The sequence below is a fragment of the Cyanistes caeruleus genome, chromosome 9 (genome assembly GCF_971803275.1).
Source record: "Cyanistes caeruleus chromosome 9, bCyaCae1.hap1.1, whole genome shotgun sequence".
Classification (NCBI taxonomy): domain Eukaryota; kingdom Metazoa; phylum Chordata; class Aves; order Passeriformes; family Paridae; genus Cyanistes; species Cyanistes caeruleus.
Window position 1 is genome coordinate 4,279,165 of NC_141709.1, and position 27,733 is coordinate 4,306,897.

At 48.7% G+C, this 27,733-nt stretch overlaps 1 protein-coding gene and 1 long non-coding RNA gene across 6 annotated transcripts in view; one reads left to right on the forward strand and one right to left on the reverse strand.

The window, feature by feature from the left end:
* PAPPA2 (pappalysin 2) overlaps positions 1-27,733 on the reverse strand; it is an 88,009-nt gene that overhangs the window by 15,315 nt on the left and 44,961 nt on the right. For all 5 annotated transcript variants that reach the window (XM_086842575.1, XM_086842574.1, XM_086842577.1 and 2 more), the window contains 8 exons: positions 24,869-25,004; positions 24,442-24,664; positions 15,307-15,478; positions 12,903-13,080; positions 10,377-10,590; positions 3,844-4,012; positions 3,013-3,145; positions 1,772-1,881 (listed from right to left, as the gene is read on the reverse strand). In XM_086842575.1, coding sequence (XP_086698701.1) covers positions 1,772-1,881; positions 3,013-3,145; positions 3,844-4,012; positions 10,377-10,590; positions 12,903-13,080; positions 15,307-15,478; positions 24,442-24,664; positions 24,869-25,004 — 1,335 coding nt within the window. The remainder of the gene's footprint in view (positions 1-1,771; positions 1,882-3,012; positions 3,146-3,843; positions 4,013-10,376; positions 10,591-12,902; positions 13,081-15,306; positions 15,479-24,441; positions 24,665-24,868; positions 25,005-27,733) is intronic.
* LOC147651449 (uncharacterized) lies at positions 10,371-12,216 on the forward strand. The gene is made up of 2 exons (XR_015273960.1): positions 10,371-10,571; positions 11,550-12,216. It is a non-coding gene; the product is annotated as an uncharacterized LOC147651449 (long non-coding RNA).

Genomic DNA, 27,733 nt, shown 5'->3' on the forward strand with positions numbered 1-27,733 from the left:
CTTGTAAAGCTCAGGCAGGCTTTGAAATCTGAGGCCCCATAAAACGGCGTCTGGCCTGTGAAAGTGTCCTAGGATGCCCTTCGCAGCACGGGAATTGCACAGAGGGATAGGTGTGTTTTCTCCCAGCCTGTTGTTTGACATGTCCAGTGGCAAGAAGACTGGCTCCAGCATTCCCAGGTGGAATGGCAGCTAGAGACGGGGCAGCTCTGCCCACACAGACCAGCTGCTGGTCCTTCTACGGCATCTTTGGTCAAGACCATGATGAAGCTGGAGCGGGATGAGGCCCTGGCACTCCTCAGCCAGCGCAGGAGGGCAGTCCCAGAGAGAGCCAGCCTAATGGGGCAAAGACTGGGGAATCCCAGAGCCCACTAATTCCTGCTCAGCCAAGAGGATGTGTGCATCCCAAAGCCATGGAGTTGCTTTGTATGTGGTTGTTGTGCAACTCGGATGCCATTTTAGCATACTCATATTGGTATACTCATATTCTAGGCTGGGAAATAAGGGCAGGGAGACAAACCTGCTCAGCTGTGGGATGCAATGAATCAGAGCTGAAAGCAAAACAGGACTGTGCCTTCTCTGAGTGGCCACTGCAGTTCCCAGTGTTGTTTGCCCCATCCTCTCCATCTCATGGAGCATGGCAGCTCCCGGGAACAGCAAACAGTTGAAGGCTTGGGGAAGCCAAGTGGGGAGTGGAGAGAGAAGCCAGGACAGAGAGGAAAACAAGATGGTCCAGGGAGAGAGCTCCTGGCACAGGACAGAGCTCCTTCTTAAAATAGCGTCTCCTCTCCCTCCTCCTCCTCTCTGCAAAATGCCTCCCTTGCACGAAAGCCTGCAGCGGTGGTGAAAGGGAAGCCGAACGCCACTGCCTCAACGGGCCAAGCCATCTGATCCCTCAAAGGCAAGGCCTCCTTCCAAGGCTCGTGCTTAACCATCCCACATGCCCCAGGCATCCTCACCACCCCCCCCGGCAGCTGTCCGCTGTGGGTCTGATTCAAGGCAACGCACAGTAGTATCCACAGGCATGATGCTGGGCCTCCTGCGGCTTCCCAGGAGGAGGGGAAAGCATTTGGATGGGAGCACTGGCTCCTGGGAAGATTGTTTGCTTTTCTTTGTTCCACCTCCTTCCTTATACATCTCGTTTTTATTTCAAGAAATATTACCCCGGCAGAGCTGCTTTTTGGTAAAGTCGTGCCATGAGGATCCAAACTATTTGAGCTATTTGAGCTGCTTTGCCTACAAAATGAGTAAGAGGCGGGGAGAGAAAGGCTCCCCTGTTCCAGCAGCAGAGGCACCCGGCCGGCCAGCGGGTCCTGGCAGCTGGAGACACCTTTCAGCTGACAGTGTCCTGCCTCTTCCTTGGCAGGGAAACGCCTGCCTAGGATTGCATCTCTGCTGCCAGGTAACTGGGGACCTAGGCTTACACTGTGCCAGAGGCGGCTTTTGCTCTCCCAGCACACTGGCCGACAATAAACAGCAGCTTAACGGGTTTAGGCACACAGCACATCCTGAAAAATCAGTGGGATTCTTACATTAAACTTCATATATTGTGGTATCCTGCAATTCCTTGAAAGCTGGCTTGGGAGCTGATAACTGTGCTGAACTTAGGCGAGCAGGAGGATGCGTAGTAGCATCCACTGCTTGCCTTTACAAGTCTTACCCTTCTTCACCTGAGGCAGACAATTTGGGTTAAAACACCAGATTGAGATGGAGAGAGGATCCCTCTCCATGCTGCCACAACCCCCCTGCTAGAAGAGCTCATCTCCCCGTTTACCTGGACTCTGGTGGGCTGCAGACGGTGATCCATTGTCTCAGCAGTGACGTTTTTGGGCAGTATGACGGGGTCACTGGGAGGAATGATACAGGAAGGAATGCACACAGCACCTGTGGGAGAAGGGAGAGCCTTGAGGACCTTACCAGGAGCCAGGCATCCATGCCTTGTAGGAGGCCACCACTGATAGTAGAGACAGATGTAGAGGGGACCCTTTTCCTCCCAGCTTGGGATAGCAATTCCTTCCCCAAATCCTGAATTAGCCAAAAGCCTACAAGAGCTGTGCTCAATTCTCTTCTCCCAGATGAAAGGAAAACTAAAACAATCTAAGGGAAAGATTCCAACTTTCATGGCAGGACAGGGACCCAGCATGAAAATAAGTCTGGCCTGGATGTTATACAATGTTTGCTGACACGTTAAGAAGTGTCTTTCATAATTTTTCTACCACAGAATTCCCACTGCCTTGCCATGACCCAGGAAGAAAAAAGGCTGCAAAAACTACCTTGGAAAAACAGGTGGGATCCCAGCCCTAACACCAGCCTCACATCAGGTCTGTCCTGAGCTTAACCTCAGCAGTCCCTGTCATTAGACTGTCCTCAGCCTGGTTGGACCAGACTGGGATGACTGGTGCGTTCACTGCAGAGTAATCAAATAAATAATAAATAAATACAAACAATAAAATTTGCTGCTGTGCTCAAGCATCCTGTCCAGCGGGATGCTAGACCAGATGCAACAATCATGGCTAAGTATTGTAGCTTTTTCTGAAAGCACCAAGCAACCAAGTCCTGCAGACAGAAGTGGATGATGCGGTCCCTCATCTGGTGAAAGTGCCCTGTTACACTCAATTGTCACTGCAGCTTTTATGACTTTTATCTAGAATTTGTCACGTTAACCCTGCAAACAGCAACAGCAGTAGCAAGTGGAGAGACCTCAGGAAAGATGGAGGGCTACAGGTCAGGAAAAGGAATGCAAAGAGCTGGGTTTTCCCTAAAGACAATCCCTGCTGCTTCTGGAAAGAGAGATGCTTAATGCTGAAGACAACTTTAGGTTTGGGTCTTGCCCAAGAGTGCAACCAGGGTGAGCACAAGGCTAAAGCTAACCCTGGCTCTGTATTTATAAAGATGATGGAAGAGAAAACAGGATTTTTTTTTCTGTTTAAGTGGGGATTTGTAGAGGAAGAGTCATTGTGACTATCAGCTCTCTGGGACAATTGAATCAACACAAAGTTTGTTTTTCATCCTCACCTATGCCATGCCCCTGCTCACACTTGTACTCCACGAAATTCAGCTCCGGGGGTGGTGGGCAGGTGCCCTGCAAGCTCTCACACAGTTTGAACTCCTCTGTCCACAAGCCCTCCTTAGTGCAGATGATAGGAACCTGCAAAGCAGAGGGAGAGCTGCTGTTGTTACTTGCCCTGCCTGGCCACTGCCCATCTCCGGGGGAGCACCATGCCAGGACACCCATCCCTCCAGAGAAAAGCTCCCCAAGGCAGATGGGTTGCAACCCTCTGTTGCAGCCTATGTGCACTGACCAGGAAGCCAATTGTTTCCCAGCTGCTGTTGGATCCCACCAGAGGGAATCAGCCACACTTCTTTTGACAAGACTCTTTCCAAGCATTGATAAGATACTTGGGTGGAAGAGCTGGTAGGCACCAGCCTCCATTCCCAGGGAAGCCCCTTGGTGAGTAGAACTGCTGCAGCAAGCTTGCCCATCATCCCAAGTGAATGCCTTCACAGCAGCTCCCAAAACCTACTGGAAACCCCCTGCTTATGCTTTCTGACCAGCCAGCTTGGCTTTCTGATAAGCCAGCTTGCTTAGGACCTCTGCTTTCCAGGTAAGGTCCCCTGGGAGCACGTGAGCATCCCCAGGCACACTGTGCCATGTATGGGGCCCAGCAAGAACAGCTTTGGGCTTGTAGAGGGTCTGCTCTCTGGTGGTAAAAGGGTATTTGGCCTTGGGGATGGGCCAAACTGTTGCAGGGCCCCTCTGCACAGCATTGCACAGGGAGCCCTGCCCTTTGCAGATGCTCTGAAACACAAGGTGTGGTCAATGTGTGCCTCTCCCCAGACACTCACCTGCTGTCCTTGCTGCTCGCAGTTGAGGACACACTGGCTGTCCAGCTTGAAGCCCTGGGTGCAATTGTACATGCCCTCAAAGACGGGGGATGGGGGCTTGCAAACCACAGGGACGCAGTGTCCCTCTTCCCACTGCCCACTCTCCAGGCACTGGACCTTCAGGAACTTCCTGGGGAAACACAGACACCAGACTGGCCTGCAGAACCCCAAACGCTGCATCTTGGCTGCACCAGGCATCCCACAGATGTCAGGAGCAGATTGAAGACCTCTCTCCTGGAGCACAGTCATGCCCTCCACGTGTAGGACTTTCCCACATCATACAATCCCTCACCATGGGCACACATGGGCAAAGGGACACCCCATGCTTAACTGGGACCTTTTCTTCTCCCTGGGGGGATTGCACTGATCTAGGGACACTGGATGCATTTCCCTTGTAATTGCCACCCTACAGCTCCCCACCTCTTGTGGTGCCCCTAAACCATTCCTCCCACAGTCCCTGCAGGTCCTGCTTTGTCCTACCGCCAGTAGCTGCATACTTTGCTGGATGGAGTTTGCCTCCACCAGTAAATCCTCTGGCCTGTGCCCAGCTGCTCCTGAGGCTCCTCTTTGTACTCCAGCCAGATCTGTCAATCTTGCTCTCACCAAGGGGCTGCCGTGCCACAGCAGACCAGTACCACCCTATGCTGCTAAAACAGCCCAGACACAAACTACTTGCCAAGAAAAGAAAGAAAGAAAAAGTCCAGGAGCGGAGCCCACACACTTTTCAGTCTCCCTTCCCTGGCAGTGATAGAGACACCAAATCTTTTACACAGAGGCATCAAAACTGGTGAGGCATCAGTCTGGCCAAGGACTACTCTCTCAGCAGAGGACATGTCACTGCCCTGATGGGCTTTACCTGAGCCAGAGCTGATTGCTCCATCCTTAGTGAGACTTTTCTCCCCATTCCTGTCCTCCTTTACTGACAGCACACTCCAGCTGCCTGCCCCTGCCCTCTCCCACCACCACGGGTGCCAGCAGGCAGGGCTCCAGGCGCCACGTTTGGGAGTTTATAGCCTGCCACAGGTATGTGGAGGGGGCCGCCAGGGGTTACAGAAACCCTTGGGGGAAGGCATTAAATTGCCCCTTGTTCTGAGAGACAGCAGACAGAGTGTGGGGCCACCCATGTGCCCCCTAACACCTGGTGCAGGGTCATGACATTGTGTGGGGCCACCCAGCTGGGCCTCCACACATGGTGCAGGGTCACAGAGCCTGGAGAAGCAAGGGGACCCCATCTGCACCCTGCTGCCAGACCAGGGGTGTTCCCTGTCAGATTTCTGCTGGAAACTCCTGGATGAGATATTTTAGAGGTTTTTGCAGCATTCTCATATTTTAAAATATCTGCAGCTTTTGGAGAGCCCCCTTCTCCCTTCAGAAATCAGGGATCTGTTTTTTCTCAGCACTGTATAAAGGGGCAGTGGGTTCCTGCCAAGGTGAATGCGGGCTCCAGCAGGTAACACAGAGGCAGGCGGGGTAGGGAATGGGACACATCAAGTCCACTAGCACAGAGCTCTGCATAAATCTTCCCTCCAGCCCACCAGAAAAGTGAGGGTGGCTGTGGTGTGAGCACCTGAGTAGCGAGGGTTGTTGCAGTATCACCCCTACAGCAGCAGCCTTGAATTAACTAAGGGAGCTGCAGCTATGAAGTGTTTCAGAAAGCTGCTGAGGCAGAGGGACTCTGGATTTCATTGTAGGCATCTGTGGTTTCAGTCCACTGCTCATTTAACTTTCTTGTTTGCCTGCCCTTTCTATGAGGATGACACTCATTGCCTTGCAAAGATGTCCCCATCAGACTGACTTCTCCCAAATCTGACTGAATGCTTTGGTCTGCCCAAGTTTAAAGGTAAGCAAAGGCACATGCCAAGAAGGACTAATTCATGTTGGATATCCAGCTCCACAAGCAGCATTTTCCCGTTCTTGAACTTCCTGGCTCACAGGGTGTGATCCAGCTGCAGAACTTGGAAGGGGTAAAGCACTGGGGGTTATGGAGATAGAAACAAATTGGTAGTGTGGAATTACTGCCACAGCAATACCTCAGGCACTGAGCAAACTTCTTTAGAGACCAGGAGCATCCCAGCCACACGTGACTTCTCGCTGGCCACTGCACCTCCTTGTTGCTCTCCAAACCATGGCAGAGGCCCTGTGCCCAGGAAGGCCTCGGGGGGATGGGTCAAGCATGGGGAGGACACACTGTGGCAGCTGCAGTTTGCTCAGGTGCAGGCTGTGGTTTGCAGCCCCATCATCCTCACAGGGGCTTCCTCGTTTTGATGTGGTACTGGAGTGCCCCCAGGCAGAGCCAGCAGAGCTGTGCATGGCCTCTCACACCTCTCCCCCAAACCTGCACCCTCCCAGACCACCTTGCTCTGGAGGCTCAACCCTCTGCCAGCATCCACCCAGGGACATCAAACACAGCCAGTCCAGGCTGACCCTGGGCTAGAGGATGGGGTGTGGACCACTCCCACATACATGAAATAAGCAGTTCATAGGGAAACACGGAGAAAGGAAGGAAGAGGCCTTAAAAAAAAAAAAAAAATATATATACATAAATACACGCAACTTCATAGGAGTTTGAAATTTCTGGACCCCCTCCCACTTCCCAACTTCTTCTGATCTGGGTTAGTGGCACTTGCTAATTAACAAGGAAGCCAGGAAAATCAACCCTCCAACCAGGCAAGCCTAATGGACAGAGGAGGCAAGGGAGATGTCTGAGGCCAGCAAGGGCTGTATCTGAGGCAAAGGCACAAGCACTTGCCAGCTCCAGGAGCTGAACATGCAAAGCCTGGCAGGGATCCAGCCATCTTCTGATGCAACCAGCTTGTGAGGGAGTGGGTTTGCTGTGCAGGAATGGTGACAAATGAGCCTAAAGCCTCATCTGCTATGGCAGGAGACTGATTGCTTCAAAGAGAATAGGGGGAAAGGAAAGACATTTTTCAGTAAATTGAAGGAAAGCTGCAGCAGCGTGTAGGACCCTCCACTGCTGTGCTCCCTCCAAACAGCCTGGACAACCTGGGCTGTAAATGTTCAGAGACCTTAGAGATAGAAGTGACGGGAGCCTGGTTGACAGCCTGAGTTTTCTTTACTTGACTTTTTGGTTCCCACAGCTGTGTGTGTTTGCCTTTTATCTGGAAGGGGTGAGACACAGGCACAGAGGCAGTGAGTGCTTTTGTGCCCACCACACACTTGCCTGTGGCCCTCCTAAACTGCAGGGCTCCTGGATTAGGCTGTCCTGCTTGCCCTGCTGTGAACTTCGTTTTGTTTCCAGTGCCCAGTCTGCTAACTCCTTCCAGTCCCCATTTTCTCTCACCTCCTCTCCTTCCATGGTCTCTGCTGGTTTTAAACAGGGAGAGAAGGAAGAGGGGACGATATCTCTGTGTAAACTCACTGGGGATTGTGCTGGGCTCCCTTGATCTGCAGGCTGAGACCTTCAAATCTGCCTGAAAATACCAGAGTGGTTCTTTGCTTCATTCCCTCAAGCTAGCAGGAGCTCAACACGTCACAAAGGCAGCCTGGAGATCCCCAGTCTCTTCTCTCCAAGGAATCATCCCACAATGGGCAAGTGAAACAAGTCCCCTGAAGGGTCTGACCTTTTAGGTCTCCAAATTGAGAGCATCCTCTCAACATTAGAGTGCTCCTCTAAAGGATCTCTTAGCTATTATCACACAATCATGGAATTATTTTGGGTTGGAAGGGACCTTAAAGATCATCTTCTTCCAACCCCCCTGCCATGGACAGGGACACCTTCTACTAGACCAAATTTCTGCAAGCCCATCAAACCTGATCTTGTCTATTGCTGTCAGAGATCTGCTTCAGATGGAACTTCATGCTGGAAGGAACAGCAAGGATTACTGTGGGGGTGATGCCCTTTCCCCCAAAGTATCTGACCCCTGACTTTCAGGCCAGCACTTTCCAATGCTACAGCTCTGGGTGATGCTGAACATTTCTCCTTGACAGTCCATATCTTAGTATGATCCAGGTGGTGGGTTAGTACTGCCATGGAACAGGTTCTGCCTAAATCCAGAAAGTTCCTATCACAAAGCACAAATGCTTATAAAGTTCCCCTTATTACCCTTACTTTGGAATTAGAAGTGAAGTAGCTTGGCAGCTGGAAGCCAGGCTGTTACATAGCCTCTCCAGGCTGATAACAGACCTCTTTTAGGAAGAGTCAAAGAAGCTTTACCCTTCATGTCAGCACTGTCAGTCAGATGAACCTGCCAGCAGGAAAGCAGCAACTTTCTGGCAGGATCTTGATTACACCATCAGTATTTCCTCAAGGATCTCGTTGACAAGCAGTGATTTCCCAAGGGCTTTTCCTCACCCAGGTTAATAGACAAAAGCATCTCCAAGACAACTGATTTCTTCATCCCCTTTCAATTTCACTTAAATTATGGGAAATTAATTTCAACTACGATTTCAGCCCCTTCTAGGAATCCCTACTGCTCCTGCTGGAAAATTCAACCAAAAAATAGAAGTGACGGAATTGCATCTGTGTCCAAGATTACCTTCACTTGCATGGAGACAGCTGGATCCCAACCATGGTTCAGGCCTGCATAAGGTGGGCAACTCCACATAAGGAGCAAAGCTAGAGCTAGAAGAATAATTCAAAGGAAGCCTGACTGTATTTCCAAGGGTGAGCTAGTTAGTGGCCATGAGAAATCTTCAGTGTCAGTCACAGATTATGCTTGACTTTTCTCCAATATATAGTACACACAGAGGGTCCTGCTTCTATATCTACATCAGCACCTGTATGGCACTAAATCCTTTAGTAAGGCTTGTGTTTGCTGGGATGGTGGACAGTAGGGAGACAACAGATCAAGAAATGAGTTTTCTGAACCCAGAGAGACAGCAGAAGACCCCAGAAACCTGATGTCCAAATCACCAGCTTAGACCCTACTTTCACGCCACCACATCAAGAAGCTGCACCTCATCAGTGTTGGTTGCTTCCAGAACTCTCCCCCACCTCACTTTCTCCAAAACTGGCATGATTGAAGAGATCAACCTCTCACTCTGGCAGCTCCCACCCTCTCCTTGCCAGGGCTGAGACACCAGAAGGATTTCCAGCAATCCAGGAACTGACATACTGGCTAGTAGCTACTACAACCAAGGGGTTTGTACTCATGCTGAGTGTACACCAAGAGCTCTTGATGAGACTCTGCAATGACATTTACAAGTTCGAGGAAAGGTTTTTGCTTGGGGTGAGCCACTCACATAGGAGTTAATCTGCATGATGGGAAAGCAATATTATTTCTGGTTTTGTAAATGAGGTTTTTGTATTCCACCATCAGAGATGTTCGATGAAATAGCAGCAACAACAATTGCAAAGGGGAAAATGCGAGGTCAACATGCACTGCTATGAAAACGTAATCCACTTTTGCATGATTTTCCTTGACTTGTCCCACAGCCTGTTCAGATCCATATGCAAGTTACACATCAGAGGAGCCTCAGGGTCTCCCAGAGGTCACCATTTTTATCAGCAGTTGCTGCAGCAGGACAGAGGATGCCTAACTTTGCAAACTGAGTGGATCTGTTTGAATGCCCAGTGCCTGAAGCGCCACAGGCACAAAAGCTGCTCTAGAGTTTGCAAAGGAGTCCATGTGATCGCTGCCATAATCATTTGCTCAGCTCCCTTTGGCCCCAGAAATGCTCCTAACACTGTGAAAAGCTGTTTACAGAAACCACTTCCTTCATTACTAGGCAAGAAATTTGGCAACTGTTTCCCACTACACAACAACTCTACCCCAGAGCAAAGAAGAGATGAAGTCTGCATCCAATTAAAACTGGAAGGGGGCATTAAACAATTAACACATAATTACCTGATTTGGGCCTGAATCAAGACTCTGGGGAGGACCCAGACATTGCCAGGGAATCTTTAGTGACCAAACCCAATGGGGACTTTGGCTGGGGGCGTCACAGAAAAACGCTGCTCTACCCCCCAGCATCGCGATATTGGCTGAGAGCAGGGCTAGTGAACCACCAGGAATTTTTCCCTGAAGCCCCAGGAAAAATCTTCTCCCATTGAAATGCCAGTGCTAGAGATTAAATTTAGCCGAGAGGCACAGCGGGTGAGATGTTAACCCTGACAGAAGGCAGCCATTCATTCCTACAGTGCCTCTGTTCTATGTTTTATCGCTTTTGGGAAAGACAGAAGCTCCAGGAATCTGCCAGCATCTTGTAAATGTCTAATTACCTGGGAGTCCACAAACACTTAAATTGGTGCTTAACGTTCACAGAGTGACAAATACATTGAGGTGCCCAGGAAGATCTGCTTGTTTCAGCTTAAAGTACTTAACACACTCCTGTGAGCAGCAGCACCATGTTCCCACCGGGTTCACCTAGACCAGGGAATGCCTCTTGTATTTCAAGAAATCTGTGTGATCAGAGCAAGCTGCTCTGCCTTCTACCCATTGAGACAGGTCTTCAATATTGCCCTATCACCTCTGCTCCTTGCACACACTGGGAGGATGAAAGAAATGGTGATAACAGACCTGCCACAGACTTACTTTTTAGGCTTGTCTGCTGTGCTGTCGGCCACGTGGTATCCAGGCTTGCACTTGTAGCGACAGACTGAGCCCACATCGTGGTTCCCCTGCAGGCAGCGAGGCACCAGAAGCTTGGCGTTGGCCACGGCGGGAGGCGCGTCACACTCCAGCTTGCAGTAAGCTTCAGGCAGGGACCAGAGACCATCCTCCAGGCAGGTGAGCCACTGGTTTGTTCCTGACCCCAAAAGAGAAGCAGTGTGTGGGGTTACAGCTGAGCCAGGAATGGGGTCCTGCCAAGGGGAGCTCAGAGCAACCAGCAGAAGTCCTCTTGTTAGAGTGTGTACTGATACTAAAGGGGACAAAAAACATGAAGACTGTGGACTCCATCACCTGCTTGGTCAGGCTGTAGAAGAAAATACTTGAATGCAGACAAAAGCATGGCAGGGTCAACTTCTAGAGGCTGGAGAAAGGATCTTGATTCTGCAAATCTCCCCAAATCTTTCCCTTAAACTTGTCCTCTTTCCTGGTAGCCCAGGATAGCTAGGGGCCTTTGTGTGAGACAGCTCTCTGTCACATTCAGGTGAGCCCACCTTCATTCTCCCCATGGGCTTTTTGCAGTTTGCCCTTACCTATGCTGATCAAGCTGTCACACCCTACTACAGATGCAGTGCAAGATCATGGAATTATGGAATGGCTTGGGCTGGAAAGGACCTTTAAGTGCCATCTAGTCCAGTCTCCCTCTGCCACGGGCAAGGACATCTTCCACCAGGTCAGGGAGCTCAGAGCCCTGTCCAACCTGGCTTCCAATGTTTCCACTGATGGGGAACCCACTACCTCTCTGGAACCTGAGAGTCAGGAGGATTGGAAAATGCCACAAGGACAGATGTGGGAGGCTTCACTGGTGTGACTGGGAATTCAAACCACCCATCATTAGAGGTTGGCCCAGCTATTTGTTGTCCTTGATAGACCCAGCTAAATGGGTGGCCAAAACAGCTCTAGATGCCTGTGGGAAGTGCCCAGGACTACATCACCCACAGGGTGTGGATGATGGATAGTTTACTGGGAACTGATGAGCAAGAAAAATAGCTGGACTGGAGTGGATGGGGCTCTTCCTAGTGAGAGGTTTGGATCAGCGTGTTTGTGGTGCAGCCAGGCTGCTCTACAGTTCCTTCAAATATCACTTTCTTTGTACAGAAACAGTTTGGGGCCAGAGACAAGATGAAATCTCTACTCAGCACCTGTGTTCCTGAAGGATCAAGGCTGCCAAGGGTTGTCTTCCACCTCCAAGAGCCACACAGCCATGTCATCCTTTCCTTGCCTATTCTTAGCATTTATTAGCATTGGTAGCTTGCTTGTGAGGAGGCAAGTCTTTGTGGGGAGCAAGCATGTCCCTGCCTCAGTGGCTCAGTTGTGTCAGCTGTTCTCTAAGAGTTTACCCACATGGCTTGGCAGCCTTGGCCAAGCACCTCCAGCCATCATGCTGGAAGTCACCCAGGGGCCCATGGAGGGGACGCCTTCCCACTGAGGGAGCCCATGGCAAACCTCCCAGTGACTGCAGCGGGACCAAGAGGCAGCTGTGAGTGAAAGATCAGATTAAAGCTCTGCCCTCAGTTGACCAACCCAAGGCAATGGGCATCAGTTCATGCAGAATTTCTGTTGTTGAGATGACATTCACATATTACCCATTGATCAGCTCACTCTGGGGATCTGCCACCATCCTCCCCGTCATGAAATGAGACCTTAATTCTCTGCAGTTTTTGCTCCTTGGATTTAACTTTTTTTTTTTGTAAAAAAAAAGAAGTAAACAATTCTCGTACATTTCAGCTATAAATGTCTCCATAAAATAGGGCACCCATTAAAATGATTTGTTGTATGTGATTTTTCAGAGCAAAGGCACTGGTGGAAACTCACAAAGTCCCAATGCTTGAAGCTGTCAAGGCAATTACCCCTGAAATCCCATCCAGCTCAGCCGTTGCATAGACAGAACAGTAGCTCTCTTTCTCTGACTTGGCTTCAAAAAATTCCTGCGGCTACTGATGGAGTCGGCAGAATGAAAGCCAGGCCATGGTGTGTCTGGGTGTGTCTGGGTGGTGAGCATCTCCCAGACTGCTCTACAGCTGTGGGCATCAGTCTCTATGGCTTTATACAGCCCCAGGCCCCCTGAACCACAGGCTTCAGGCACAGAGCCACTTCTGGCTCTCTGAAGTCCTCTCTGTATGCCTGCATGTTTCTAGTCTCCATCACTGTAATACTGGAGGCTGGACCAGTTTATCAGGAGAGGACATCACTGCACCTTGAGGTGGATGGATAAGGGCTGCCTGCCAGGGGATGGGAGTCAGAATGAATTATCCCCACACTAGGTTGTCTCTGCTCCAGGGGGAGGGATACTCATCATTTTGGGAAGTATCTCAAGAGCACATCCAACTGGAGAACCCCAGGATAAGTGAAAAATTCCAAGTAGCAATGCTCTGTTTGAACTGCTTGGGACAGGCATGGAAAGGTGGCATCAGAAAGGGTGGTTAAACACCTTGACACTCCAGACCATACCTTGAAGCTTGGCTGGGGGGATGCAGGAGAAGGAGCATCTCTGCAGGTAGGTAGTCCCCACAGGGCAGGAGAACTCAGCATAGTACACGTGGGACTGGTCAGGGACACGGCAGTCAACGGGGTCACAAGTCACAGATCTGTCCCACTGGCCCGAGCTGCACGTCAGCACCACCTCCTGCTGCAGAAAAAGCAAAGCTCCATCAGACTCCTGAAGATGGATTTACATCCTGAAGATGATTTACAGTGTGCCAGCACAGCAGAAAGGTCTGACCTAAGTTTCAGGATGAGGAGAACTCTCCAGCATTTCTCCTCCCCCAGTGTGCCCTTTCTCCCCACTCTGGACAACGAATCACGAAGCCCTGACCTGCTCACAGGGAGATATGTGGGGTGTGAGAGCAGCAAATGTGCCTTGGGTTAACAATCCAGCTACTGTGCATGTTACATTGTCTGGGTGGTGCCAGCCCACATTAAGGAAAAAAGGAAAATCCCTTCAAGATACACTGAAACCTCTTGAGCTAAGCTGTTCCCAGCTCTATGCACTGCAATTTCCTCCCCTAAAAATCAAGTCTTATTTCAACCGTTGTCAGAGAGCTCTTCTGTTGATTGTTTTTTCCCTAAATTCCCTCATGCCTCAGCCCACAGACCCCACTGAAATCATATAACCTCATTTACAAATCCTAATTATACAGCCCCTCTTACTCAGCTGGGGAACTGCCTGAGACCAAAAACCACCATGGTCCCACCACTAAATATGGTTGACATGTGCTACAGACTTCATCAAAATTGAGTGGTGGATGATGGTTTGCTATGAGCAGCCTGGTTTAGTGGAAGGTGTTCCTAGCCACAACAGGGGGGTTGGACTAAGTAATCTTTTATAGATCCCTTCCAATCCCAATTGTTCTATGATTTCCATTCCCAAACTTCTAACCCCAGCCCAGCAGCCCTCAGGCAGGGGCTGCAGACCAATATTCCTGATGTCCCTTCACTGCCTGAGTACAGTCACACTGCTGGTACAGCTGAACATGTGACCTATTCTCCCAACCAGCACATTTTGACTGAACCTGGATATAGTGGCTCTAATGGACAGCACTAAATTTGAGTCTGACACTCCCAAATGTGCAGCAGGATCATGGTATAGCTGAACTAGGTGAAGAGGATGCTCAGGAGAAGAGCTGTGTGCATTTTTCTGAATAGGGTTACAAGCCAGACATCACTGTAATATCACTGGAGGGCTCAGGGCAAGGCACTTGCAAGCTGCCCTCTGCTGTGACAACCACTCAATAAAGCTCTGCTCAGAAGTTTCCCATCTCACTGCCAAACACAGGAAAACTGTCACCCGAGGCAGCCTTATTTTGTGTGGTTTCATTTCGGAGAATGGGAACATTTTGTTTTCCCTGGACATGCCTTGGCCCACAGACCCAGTGGCCATGTAATTAATAACCTCCCAGTGATGAACAGTGCATCTCCAGCTGCCCTATTGCACTTCCCAGTGCCCACCTCTCCTCTGGCCAACACTGCAGCATGAAGAAACCTGCCTGCCAGGTGTCACAAGCAGATCTCCAAGGAGAAGAAATGTCACCCTGCTGACATGGCCCCACTCACTTTCATCTGCCTGCCCCAAGCAAGTTCATGCTCTCACTCAGTCTGGCATGTAGACCAGCTCAGCCCCAGATACTCCCATTCCCCTCTCCAGAAACAGCCTAACGACAGGACACTGTGTGCCTACACCCCTGCCAAGGTGACTGCCTGGACCAAGGCAGTTCAGTTCCCAAGGACACAACATCCCAGGTCTCCTCAGTCAATAGCTAAGAGCTGTGCTGGCTCCTGGCTTTTATGAGGTAACCCCCAACCCTCTGGAAAGTGGGACAAACTCTTTCACGGTGACCTCTGTGCCATTATTGCAACACAACACAAAGGAAGAAAAGCTCTCCATGCTCTCAGCTGCCTCTAAATATAGTTGCTCTGCAATGACTTCATTTTTTCCTGAGCCACTAACTTCAGCTTTAAGAGAGAAAACATCCCAGGGATGTTTAACCCTCCAAGCAATGTCCATCTGGAGAGCAGAAATATCTACCCCTCCCTCTGCTGGAGTGCATCACCTTGATTTGGGACATGCCCTGCAGCAGCTTTCAGCCTGGTAGAAGTGTACTCTGCAGAAAAGAGTGGACTGGGAGAACTAGGACTGCAGTGAGGGAAAGAGAGGGATCTACAGAGCAGAAACACCAGCCATGAGCACAGGGGTCCAGCACTGGAGCTTCATTGAGCTGGGATGTGTTAGGAAAGCAGCAAGAAGGCTGGGGCTGAAGGAACAAAGTGGTCTGTGCTCTGTCCAATCACCTCAGGGTAGTTAAATCTTTCTTTAATCTATGTCTTGGTCCCATGGGCCATCCTGAGGCCCACTCACCTCCATGGAGCCCAGCCTCTTCCCACCACTGGAGTGGAGGACAAAGCCCTTTTCACAGGAAACAGTGCACGTCATGTGCCTTGGGCCATCGGAGCTGCAGTTGAGGGTGGCAGCATGAGCGAGCAGTGGCTGCATGCAAATTCCCGATCCCAGGCAGGTACCGTGGACACAGCTGTGGAGGAGAACAGAAAAGGGATCAACCAGTGGGTCCCAGGACTACTTCAGCAAGGAAAGGCTCTCTCCATGTGGCACTTGTGTGGGATGAATGCTCGTCAGGTCACAGATGCCTAGAAATGCACACCTATCCCTTGCAGCTCCAGCTTCTTCGAGGCTTCAAGCCTCTTGACAATGATGCCAGGACAGTACTTTACCCCAGCTCTGCCTTAGCTGGACTTCATCCCAGCCCACACCTTCCCACCAACCACCACTGTGTTCTTTTCAGCTGATGAAAGGAGACACAGAGCAACAACATTCCAAAGTTTATGCTGCCTGCACACAGGCACAGAGTGTGCACACAGCCTGGCACCAAAGGGGCTCATTGAGATAGACCAAGAGAACAAAAGGAGGGAGGTGACAAGGAGAGGAGAGGCTTTGTATAACTTTTGAATCAGGTATGTCAAACTCTGTATAGGACACTGGAGAAGCCACAGATGATTCTCTGACTGCAAGGAAAGGTTTGGCTAAGAGGAAACCTCTGCAAATATTAGGGTATCATCCACAAGATGTTTCTCAGATCCTGTGCAGTCCCCTTTCATAACCATACAGCTACATCACAGCCTGAGACAGAAGGCAGAAGCTAAATATACAACTGGCTCCTCAACCCCACTCATGCCACCTTCCCCTGCTCCCCAACCCCACTCATGTCACCTTCCCCCTCTGCCCTGACGGTCTTCAGCACCTCTGCTCCTCCCACAGGCAAACACAGCACTCCAAGCCTGTTCATGCCAGGCTTTTTGGGATCAAGACCATCTCAACACACACCTGTCCAGCTCTACAGTCTCAGCTGTGGCCACCAAGGTGAGATGTAGCTAAAGGGAGGAATAACCTTCCCCTCAGCACCACTGCAAGTTACAAGAGGTCTCAGGAAAGTTTGCAATGCATCACCCATCCCTTAGTTTGCAGTGCATCACCCACGTCTCCTTTTCCTCCTCACTGCAGCAGCTTCCCACTGAGGAGCAGTCATTAGAGGTACTGATTATTTAAGCATCACAATTCCATAATGAGAACTAGTGTTGGTCAAAGGGTTATGGTCTCCATCAGTGAAATGCAGCCAGTTGATTAATTACCTGGGATGGAACTGGGACGAGACACAGGGCAATACAACAGCTCTCAGGCCCTCGTTATCCACCAGTCTGGCTTTATCTGTTACCAAGTGATATAGGAGCAACACCTGATCTCAGCCCTGCTCAGTCAGAGACAGAGGTGCTGCTGCAGCTTCAGGCAATAACTGGGGAGAGAAGGGAGGGAGCTGTACCTGAACACCTCGCTCTCCTCTGCTCCCTGCTTGGCACAGGGCTGCCAGCCGTTTTCAGGCACTGCCTTTCTCCCAGTGAGGCAGAGGCCTCTGCCTCTTGCCTTTACTCAACGTTTCCAGCCAAGGATGCACAGAGCTAGAAATACCACAAAAGACACACACACACACAAAAAACAACAAAAAACAAAAAAACAACAAACCCCAAAAAAATCCAAGTCGATGCCGACGCAGACGTTAAGGGAACGCAATGTGCTGTTGACTCTGGACAAGTCCACCGAGCCAAAGACATGGTGGAAACCTGCAGGCCACAGCCCTGAAAGAGCCGGTGGGCACAGGAGGGGACCACAAAGGAGAACAAGAAGAAAGGGACTGTTTTTTCAATGCAGACCTGTTTATGAAGTGAGAAATGGTTTCAGGGCAGCTGCTGCAAATTCTTTCACTAGCTTATATTTCCATTTGCTTCCTTTTTAAAGAATTTGTTTTATGAGTGCAGCATTTGTCAGGTCATTAGCTTCTGAGGGCATCTGTTACCAATTGTAGCCCTCTCCCCTCCCCTCCTGCAGTCACCTTCTCTGGGCAGTTGCTTTGCTCCCTGCCTGTGCCCCTGGCTCATATTTGCTCCAGTCCTGAGTTCCACCGCCCAGTGATGGAGCCACTGTCCTAAACTTCCTTGTGTGTTTTCCTCTGGACACACACGTCCTCTTTCCAGCCTTGCTTCTCCATTCCATCCCCTTCCTCACCCCAACATGGAGATGCACCTTTCCACTAGACCAGGTTGCTCCAAGCCCCCTCCAAACTGGTGTGGAACACTTCAAGGAATGGAGCAACCTGTGCCAAGGCCTCGCACCCTCACAGCTGACGGTCAGGGTGTTGAGTTTTGGAGCACACGCCCATCACAGCACCGGCTCAGGGGTGTGCCGTGGCACCCTCTGGATGCATCCAGGCCAAGTTCTTGGTTGGAGCAGCTCTGCTGGTGCTGATGGAGGGACAGCATGTTGTCTGGGGCAGGCTCGGCAGATGGGACAATGCTGTTATTAAATAACAATTAAATGAAGCGCTAATCCTTTTGAGTGCTACCGGGAGCATTTTTGTTTTCCACCAGTTCAGAAACCTAAGCAATATGGTAGAAAGTAGCTCAAGATATCAGCAAGTTTCCTATGTACTATAAATACACAAAGTGTTATATAGTGTAGTTATGCATAAGACATTAATAATTACAGGTCATAACAACAAAATACTTTTATGTACATCACATACATATACTCATGCACATGTTCTGTAGGTGCATGTAGGTATATTTTAGAAATACTAGAAAAGTTTGAGTTAGAATAATTACTTTTCTCTTCATCCCCCAAGATGACTAACTTAGCACTGTTTTCTCTGTGACTAACAACACCCCTAATCCAACAAATACCCACTGGATTTTATTTTGGAAGTTATCTGAGACCGATCAGCTCAAGTTCTGAGCAGCCGTGCTCATCCTACACCTTGCTTGGTGCTGCCATTCCAGACCTCAAGAGGAGCTCACATCACTGAAAGCTGTCTGATTTTCTCAAATATATCAATAGTCTTGAAAAATATATATCAACCCTACCAGCAAATGTTACCTTGATTGCTCCCCTTACCAGCACCATCCCTGCTATCAGCACTGTACTTGGGTCCAGGACACTTTTGAGCCTGATGGTGAACAAGTGCAGGTCAGAAGAGTAAAAAAGCCTTGTGACCTGGCCCCATCATGATCCACATGCTATGCCAGGGCTTGGGTAAAGTGCTGGAATAAATCACAGCTCCCAGACCCTGGAACACCCTAACAAAGGCTGGACAAGGAAATGGTGCAGTTAGCCCAGTTCTGATCTCAGCATGAAGGAGCTCTTTCTGCTTTTGATGATAAATGAAATTCCTGTATCACAGCTGCAAACTCCTGACTTCTGCCCATTTCTGATTCAGGCCATATAAGATGTGGGACAAGCCAAAATTTTTTTACTTTTTTTCTGCCCGAGACATCAAAAAAAAATTCCACTTCTATCCCAGCATCTTTTGAAGCTCAAACTAATGATTTGTCAACAACATTTTTACAAAATACCAAGGTTTTTCTCCCTAACTTATTTCATGTCAGCACAAGCCTGCACGATGCTCTGGGCTCACCAAGTCCCATAACTTATACATCAAAGGAAGTTTCAGGTCTGGAAATCTGTGAAATTTCACCTAGTGATGGCCCTAACTGCTCCAGAACAGTAAGAACTTTGTTTTGAAATGGGAAAAATTCTATAAACTAGAGAAAATCTTCTCCTTTGGGATCCTTCATCCTTCTGGAATAAAAGCAGGCAGCCACTACCAGCAATAGAGCATGTTAAGCCAGCGGTGGCAAAGCTAGTATGGTAACACTGTTGTGACAAATCCCAAATTCTGAAAAGCTGAAATTTCATGTTTTACAGCACTGACTTAATGCAACTCAGAAAATACTGATGGATTTACCCACATCAAACTAAGCCAAGTCAAATGCAGTGCAGCTGCCTAAAGCATAATAAATCATCTATACATTGCTGTAGTGTCTACTCAAGCTTTCAGCCCCAAGATTGCTGCTGAAACATCCCTTATCATCAAGCTCCAGCTCTTAACAGCGGAAACTTATAAGTTCTTCTCATGGTGCAAATTTTTGAGAAAGGGGGTTATAGGAGATGTTGACAGAAAAGCAAAGGCTTTGGCCAAATCTCCTGAAGTTAAAAGTCATCACTGCACATACTCTGGTGGAGTCTGGATTGTAACACTCAACATCAGTGAGATAAAAGGTGTTTACTCCAATGCGGTCTAGCGAAAGAGAATAGCTAGGAAATGAGAAAAGGTGTTTTGGAAATACTTGGGAATGTCTCCCTTCAGGCATGTTTCCCGTGAAGGTGAAAGGTCTCACTTTTCCAGTAAATCTGATGGCAGCCATCCTTGTGGGAGCAGGCTGCGTGTACAGACCCAACGGTGGTGATGCTTCTTGATTACAATCTGCACTGAGGTTGCCATCTCAAGAAAAGGTGTTTGCTTCTGTACGTGACTCCAAAAGAAACTTGGCAAAAAATAACATCCCTGTGAGTCATCTGCTGTCATCTGCCTCAGAGACAGAGAAAAGGCACCAGTAAGACATTGAATGACCTGTTGGTCCCTCCATAGCCACAGTGGCAAAGGGGAAAAAAGAAGCAAGAGTAGATCATATATTTCCAGACAGTTCCTTGCCATGGTTTTGTGTTGTTGTTTGCTACACTAAAATAGCTGCATAGAGGCACAGAAAATGAGGTTGAATAGGATGTCAGGTTTGGTCTAGTCACCTTCCCAACCTAAGCCAGGACAGACTGTACCCAAAGAACATCTTTATCCATATCCAATCTCCACAGGAACATATTCTACCTCATTTTCTCATCTTGTCCAGAGGAATTAATTTCTGAGCCACATCCATCACCATGAAAGACATAAAAAATAGCAGAGGGATTTCAAAAGGGAGCTTCAAGCAGAAGCCATAGCTGGGCTGCAAGACTTATGCTGTAAGATTTAAAGAGGAAAAAATATTTATCATGACAGAGAGGAGATAGTGAGAGGATCTGATGGCTCTGTACAGACACAGAAAAGTTGTCTGCTGGCAGGAGGCATTCAGACCTCTCTGCAAAGGATGGAGCAAAAGCAACAACTTTCATCTTGAAATAAGAGGCACCTTCTCAGCAGAGAGGGTAACTGGATATGAGAATAGCTCAGCAGGAGAGATGGTGGACTCATCACCTCCTGCAGCTTGTGACAGGAGATAAGAGAGCCTTCTGAAGGATGCATTTAATCCAGTCCCTGTGAAAAATCCCTGTGCCTGTGTATGGCATCAGGAAGGGCAGTGCAGAATGGGGGAGTCTGGGTGTAGCAGAAAACCGAGGGCTCTGCTGACAAACCTGGGGTCCCCCAGTGCTTGCTTCCTTCTTCACTGGACATGGGGCCTCACACAAGTGATCTGTGCTCTAACTCACATTCCCTTGATGTATCAGGGGTCATCTCTGCTTGGAACAAGTGCATCAGACTGGGTGGCCCTTTCCATGAGGTAACACCAAGCACCCTGTTTGAAAGCTGTTCAGTTTCTGTGCTTGACTCAAGACCAAACTGGTGAAAAACTTGTTCTGGGAGACATTTTTACCCCTAGGTGAGATTGGCTAGTGTCAGGGAAAGGCAGAAGACATCTTGAGCACCCCCAATAAAGCCCATATATAGAGCACTGATGTCAAGAAGATTATTAGACTGCAGAGAGCAAATGGGATGGGGCAGTCCATGAAATGGTGTCTAGCCTCCAGGGGTTACCTGTGACACCTTCCAGCTGGACATTAATTTCAATTTTAATTTAAATTAAAATTAGTAACACATTCTACAACACAGTCTTTGCTATCAGCCAGTCAGAGACCCACAAGAGAAGTGCCAGAAGTCAACAGGCTTTGATGCTGGAGGAGGAGCACCTCTAAGGGTCTCAAAGGCAGAGGTGAGACCATTCCCCTGGAAAGGTGGTCATTGAGACCCCAGAAACATGGAATCATTTAGGCTGCAGAAGCCCTGTAAAATTAAGTCCAACCATTAACCCAGCAGTGCCAAGGCCACCACTAACCCTTGTCCCCAAGTTTATATGTGTTTTAAATCCCTCCAGAGATGAGGACTCCATTCACGGGGCACCCTAAGCCAGAGACAAAGAGTCAGGATTTTACAGTCCCTTCCAACCCAAACTACTCCACATTTCTGTGAAATAAGACACTAGTGTGTCTACCCAGGGTGCCCATAAATCTTCATGCCATCACACATGCAGCTCATAAATTGACTCTGCATAAATTTGGTGCCTGGAAGAAAGAAAACAAACCAAACAAAACCTGTTTGGGAAACAGCCCTCTTTGCTGAATAAAGTTTATCAGTTGAAGAGATGTAAACAATTCCATCTAATTTTCTCTCCCTCACATCCATTTTCCATACTAGAGGAATCCAAACCAGACTCCCCCCTTGATGCCTTACACCCACTTTTGGGGAAGCAGAGGAGGGCTTTCACACAGGAAATACAAACACAAAGCAGGTAGCTTGTTGTAGCACCTTTCCTGTGAACCCACCTAGGCATTTCCCAGCATACGTGACCATAAAATAAAACACACTAAAAATAAAAGCAAGCTAAAAATAAACATAACAGAGGAAATGAAAAATGTTCCCCTGGTTCAGTGTATAACCTGTACCAAGTTAAACAGGAGGGACTGTGGCTCAGTTTAAAAATGCAAAAAGGATGAAAGCCGGGAGACTTTGAGTCTTCTGCATGGAAATGTGTTAAAAGTCTGATTTCTGTTTGACCTCATTAGGCTGTGACTGGGAGCAGAATACACAGACAGCCCCTGATCTGCTGGCAGAGACAGCAGAGAGAGGTTTCCTGGTGGTGGCAGTGAGGACACAGTGCTGCTTTGGCCTGCAAGCTCTCTGCCAACCTTCAGCACCTTGAGTGAGTCCAAAAGCAAATGGTGACACTTTCTTCAAAACCAGTACATACTTTTCCAGAGTGAAACACCCATTCCATCCTGACCTGGAGAAATCTGCATTTCATCAGCATAAACACAATCTCTATGTTTTTCCTAGCCTGCAAAGCACTGTGAGATCCTTCAAGATGAAGGATGCTACAAAAATACCAACCTGTCATGTATTTATTATTTTGGCAATCAGCATTTCTAGGCTGAAGGCAGGAAACCTCTTTTCTTTGTTGCTTTTGTTACTGTCCTTTCTCAGGTTATTTTAGGAAAGCCTTCACACGCACGTACTGTGTATATGAGGCTGGCTGCGTGCAAACGGTCACTGCAGCTCTCTACAGGGAGAACATGGATGTTCTGTGATCTTTTACAGTCAAAGGTCTCTCAGCCTCCAAAGATTTTCTATTCCTCAATTTTTATAGGGGATTTTCCCCCCTGCCCACTGCCAGAGTCCACCTACCTTATATGAAATTAATTGTTAACCTTTACAAATACTGCAACACATTACTTTTGGAGATAGATTAGATTTTTAAAATATAACAAAGGGGGAATACTTGAATGTTTCCTGACTTAACAGAGGCAGATCCTTTATTATTAGTGTGGTTACTCCAGGCTGTAAGCCTAGCCCCCTGCCCCAAATATTCAAGGCTTTAATTCTGAAGATCAATACTCTAAAAGAATTTTCTATTCTGAAAATTCTGGGAATCTGATTTGAGTATTTGCTAAGGGTGTATGCACATCCTGCAATTCAGCATATTGCTGCTAAGTCAAGGCCAGGGGGAGCCCATGGGAGGGCAACAAGAGGGAAAGGAGACACAAGGGTCCTGCTGTGCCCCTGGAAAAGGGACACAGCTTGGTGTGCTTTGGCAATATGGAACTGGCTTGTTCTTCAGCTATGATGAGACTTTTATGAGGAAAACATCTATTTTCCTCTCTATTTGCCCCTATATGGGCATCTCCTCATCCCCAGTCAATGCTCAGCTGTGTCCAGTGAGTCTTTTCCTCTTTGCAGTCACTCCTCAGGGGAAGGGGGAAGCTCTCAAGCAACAAGAATGCAAGATTATTTTAAGGGATGAGAAAACGTAATTGAAAAACCACATCAGTTGGCCAGGGTCTTAGAAGCATGTGGGTACATTGCTGTAACAGCCACCATGAGGAAACATGCTGCATTTCAGGTGAACACTGATCTTTTAATGTAAGGTTGAGAATAATATTTATACACTGACTCACTAAGATTTATGTTTCTGTATAAATCACACATGCACTTAAAAAAAAAAAAAAGAAAGTAAAAAGCAACTTCAGGATATTCATGGCTTACAGAACTCTCCATAAATCAATTGTACCACAATCCCACAGGCTTTAAGACAAACACATGCACACACTCATTTGTTATCAGGCATGTTCACCCATCCAGGCCATCAACAGAAGGAGCAGGACAAAAAAAGTGATGAGATGACCCTAGACAAAGCCCCTCTGTGCTTTAAGAACCCCAGAGCTCCAGCAAAGCTCAACTCAAAAATCAGTATTCCCAGTGGTGTGGTTTGAGTAACTGGCCGAACTGGAGCCCTGGATCAGCATATGTGTGTAACTTCAGGGTGCCTGGGATCCAAAAGTAAAGCCAGACTTGGCAGGTTTAAAGTGCTGAGGCTGCTGTTGGCATTATCACCACACTCAACAGGGCAGTGTGAGGCTCAGTGAGGGGCCTGGATAGACCAGGAGTGAGGACAAAGCAGGTGAGGAGAGCTTCATTCCCACCTTCCTCAGCACGGGGAAGACCGGAATGGATGGAGATGGAGATTGTAAAGCAAGTGCTCAAGAAGCCAATGCTTCAGCTTTAACAAAAACTCCAAGTGATAACTTCTCAGCCATTTTCAAACTTCTCATGACTTTCCCACCAGGAATCAGTCCTTGAGCGCAGTTTTGGACACATGCAGAGGCCATGCACAAAATCTGGTTCCTGCCTTTGTATTCCCTCCAGCAAGATAACCTAATCAAGATTCATTACAGTAGATATTCCAACAATACCTCAAAAGCCATCTGAGGATGGTCACCAAGCAGTCAGTGAGAAGATAAAACCACCAGAATTCAAACACCAATTCCCAGAGGACACCAGTAACCCTGGGTGGCCACTGGGACGTGCCCTGAGGAGACCATCCATACCTGTAGCACTGATGGCCACAGCCCTCCTCGTGCTGCAGAAGGCAGGTGGTGAGGGGGTCAGAGGAGCCAGGCTGAGCCAAGGTTCGCAAGGCCACGGCTGCAATGCCCACAAGTGCAGAGGAGAAGTTGAAAAGCACTGAAGCAATCTGGGGGGATGGGTCTTCCTGGCTATTGGTCACGTTGATGATGAGGGGGTTGTGCTGACACGACAGCTCGTACATCCCTGTGAGACAAGGCAAAGAAAGAAGTGACTAGTCCAGCTCCAGGGATTTGCTTTTGGTTTACATCTGCTCCCCACACCTGCCAATAGACCAGCTTGGAAGGCAGAAGATCCTGCAAGGGGGGGCAGGGGACAGCAGTGGGAGATCCCAGCTGTGGTGGTGGCTCTGGGTGTCCCCGTTGGTGTCACAGCCCATAGGTTGCTCACCCAAAGAGCGGTTCTGTCCGTCTGTGTCAGTCAGCTGGACACCAACCACCGGCTTGTGCTGCTGGCTTGGGACAGTGCCAGAGGAGGCCAGGAAGAGTAGGAGGGAGGTGGGCACTGCAGGTCTCTCAAAGCAAACCTAGGAAAGAGGGCAGGAGACACTCTGAGGGCAGGCACACCAAACACAACTTCTCAGAGCCCCTATAGGCAAGAGAGAGAAAGAGGGAGCAGTAGAACAGCAGGAACTGGCATAAGGGACCAGAGACCTTGCAGGGCTGCAAATGGGTGCAAAGCTGGGGAGATGGGGAGGGGGAAGGAAGGGAGGCAAAACAGCCCTTTCCCTCTGAATTTCCTTTCTGCCTTCCACTAGCCTTCTCCTCACATATTCAGTCCCACCTTGACATAAATTTGTGGCATCTTCAGAGCATCTGAATTTGCTACTCTTGAAATTGAGCAAGACCTGGGTAGCCTCTTTCCTGCTCCCTCTTCACCAGGCTCAGACTCCCACCCCACACAGAGCTGGCCAGGCAAGTGAGGCACCCAGAGACAACAGTTACCAGCCTTGCCACCAAAATATTTCCAAAAAAAAAAAAAAGCCCTCAAAAAAAGACAAAAAACAAAACAAGCCCGAAGAATGTCGTAAGTACCCGTTGTGACAGCAAACTGTCCACCAGGCTACATGTGGAAAGATTCATGGGAAGAAGCCTTGCCTGCTAGGAGAGCCAGCAGCTTGCTACTTGTCTACAACCCTGAAGGCAGCTGGAAGTAGGTGGGAAACTCATGGCATCAATCATAGCAGTGCAGATGTTCTTTGGAAGTAAGAAGGCAGAAATGTTTTTCTCCCCACCCTGGTACCCCCCTTCCTCCAGTGCCGAGATGTGTTTTGATCCAGATCCACCCGATACAGTGTTTTTGTGGAATGCTGGCGTGGTGGAAGCTCAGAAATTCGAGGCAAAGGTGTATTTGGAAAGAAGACAAGTACTGGCTGGCCAGGCACAGCCCAAGGAGCAGACTGTGGGAACGGAGGGGACAACCATGCAATCTGTGATGGCAGCCTAGCCTCAGGGTGCTTTATGCCATGTCAGGCATTGTTCACACATGGGAAAACCTTGGGCTTCAGCCCAGGGGTCCCACCCTGCAGGGAGGTGCTCATCAGCAAAAGCCCCATGAGCAAGGCCCCACTGCTGTCTCCTTGCTCCCTTAGCCAGGGCTTGCTTGCTTACAGGGCTGCCTGGCTTCAAGGAGTGGACCAGAGGGCTCAAATTTTTTTATTTGGTATATCCTGTCTCCCTTGGTGAAATAAGTGGGGGAGAAGGAAAAGAAACAGGAAAGCCAGAAGAGAGGAAAAGAGAGAAGAGCCAGCAACACTCACAAAAAAGGAGCCCACCAGGACAGAGCTACAGCTGCGAAGTGCCAAGGAGCTGGATGATTTTAACCCAACCTCCAAGTGTGCTTCCTCAGGAGAGGAGAGGGAGTTGGAGAAGTTGGGTGAGGCCTTCCCTAGACTACACATCTTGAGGTGGAGAGTTCAGTCTTTCCCTTCCTACAGTGCATCTCCATAAGGGTGAAAGGCACTGGCCTCAAGTCAGGCCAATAGCAGCTGCCTTGATTAACATCCCAATCCTTTTCAATACATATTATGTGCTTGGTCACAGCAGGCTATCTTCTTAATTTTTCTCCCTCCCTCTCCCCCCTTCTTTAATTTCCTGCATTACACATCCTGACTTGCTTACAAGTGATTTTAATGTCTTTCCTCATCAGGTGTATTAAAAACTGAGAACAAAGCATGGCTGGAGATGTGCAAATTGTAACGATTCTCATGTGCAGACAGACCCAAGGGGCACAGAGACACATACCTCTTGCCCAAAGCCTAATTACAGCATGACAGTGAGCATGGTAAAACACTGGCACTGGTTTTCCAGGACAGTTGTGGATCCTTGGAAACATTTAAGGTCTGATGGGGCTCTGAGCAACCTGGTCTAGTGGAAGGTGTCTCTGCTCATGGCAGAGGGATTTGAACTAGAGGGCATTTAAGCTCCTTTCCAACCTTGACCATTCCATGATCCTTTGCCCCAGCCATTCCCCTTGTTCACTGATGCCACCTCTTCAGAAATGCTGCAGGAAGTGATTCCTACCATCTGATGAGTTCTGCGATGCAGCTCTAACCCAGGAGACACAGATGCAACAGTTTTAAAATGGCCCTGGGAGCTGGTGGACACCCAACACCCCGTGCACATGGGTACCCATGTGCATCAACAGCACCATTCCTGTCTGGGCAGGCAGCTGTGCTAGGCAAATTGTCAACAAAAAGCCATCTTTCCTAAGCCAATATGTTACCAATCAGGCCAACTCTTAAAAAAAAAAAAGAAAGGCATATTTATTACTAGTCCATAAATAATTTTATGGGCGGAAAATAATAGCACTCCTAGAGAGAGCACGGAGAACCAGTAATGAAAGTCTTTAGTATAAACATCCATAGAGGAAGAGAACTGACCACAAGCTCCAATAAAACTGTAACATGTTTCAATCCCTGCTGAGAAGTGGAAAGCAAGCTTTCATCTAGGTAAGGCCAAGGGGGAGGATTACTGCTTTCTCCTTAGCAAAGGAAGAAAGGAGGCAGGTTTAGTCATGGCCAGAGACTGAAGCCACTAAGTGGGTTGTGAGCACACAGACAAGGAAGAGAGGGGAAATTAGAAGAAGGTTAAAGGAAGTTGTTTTGGAGAGACAGAGGACCTCAGAGCAGTACCCATGCTTACTGACTGAGGTTTGATGATTCACCAAGTTGTCTGAGCATCTGGGGAAAGAGGCCTTCTCTAGAGAACCTCAAACAAAACAGGGCAAGCTGCCCCTCAGAGTGCAGAGGGAGCC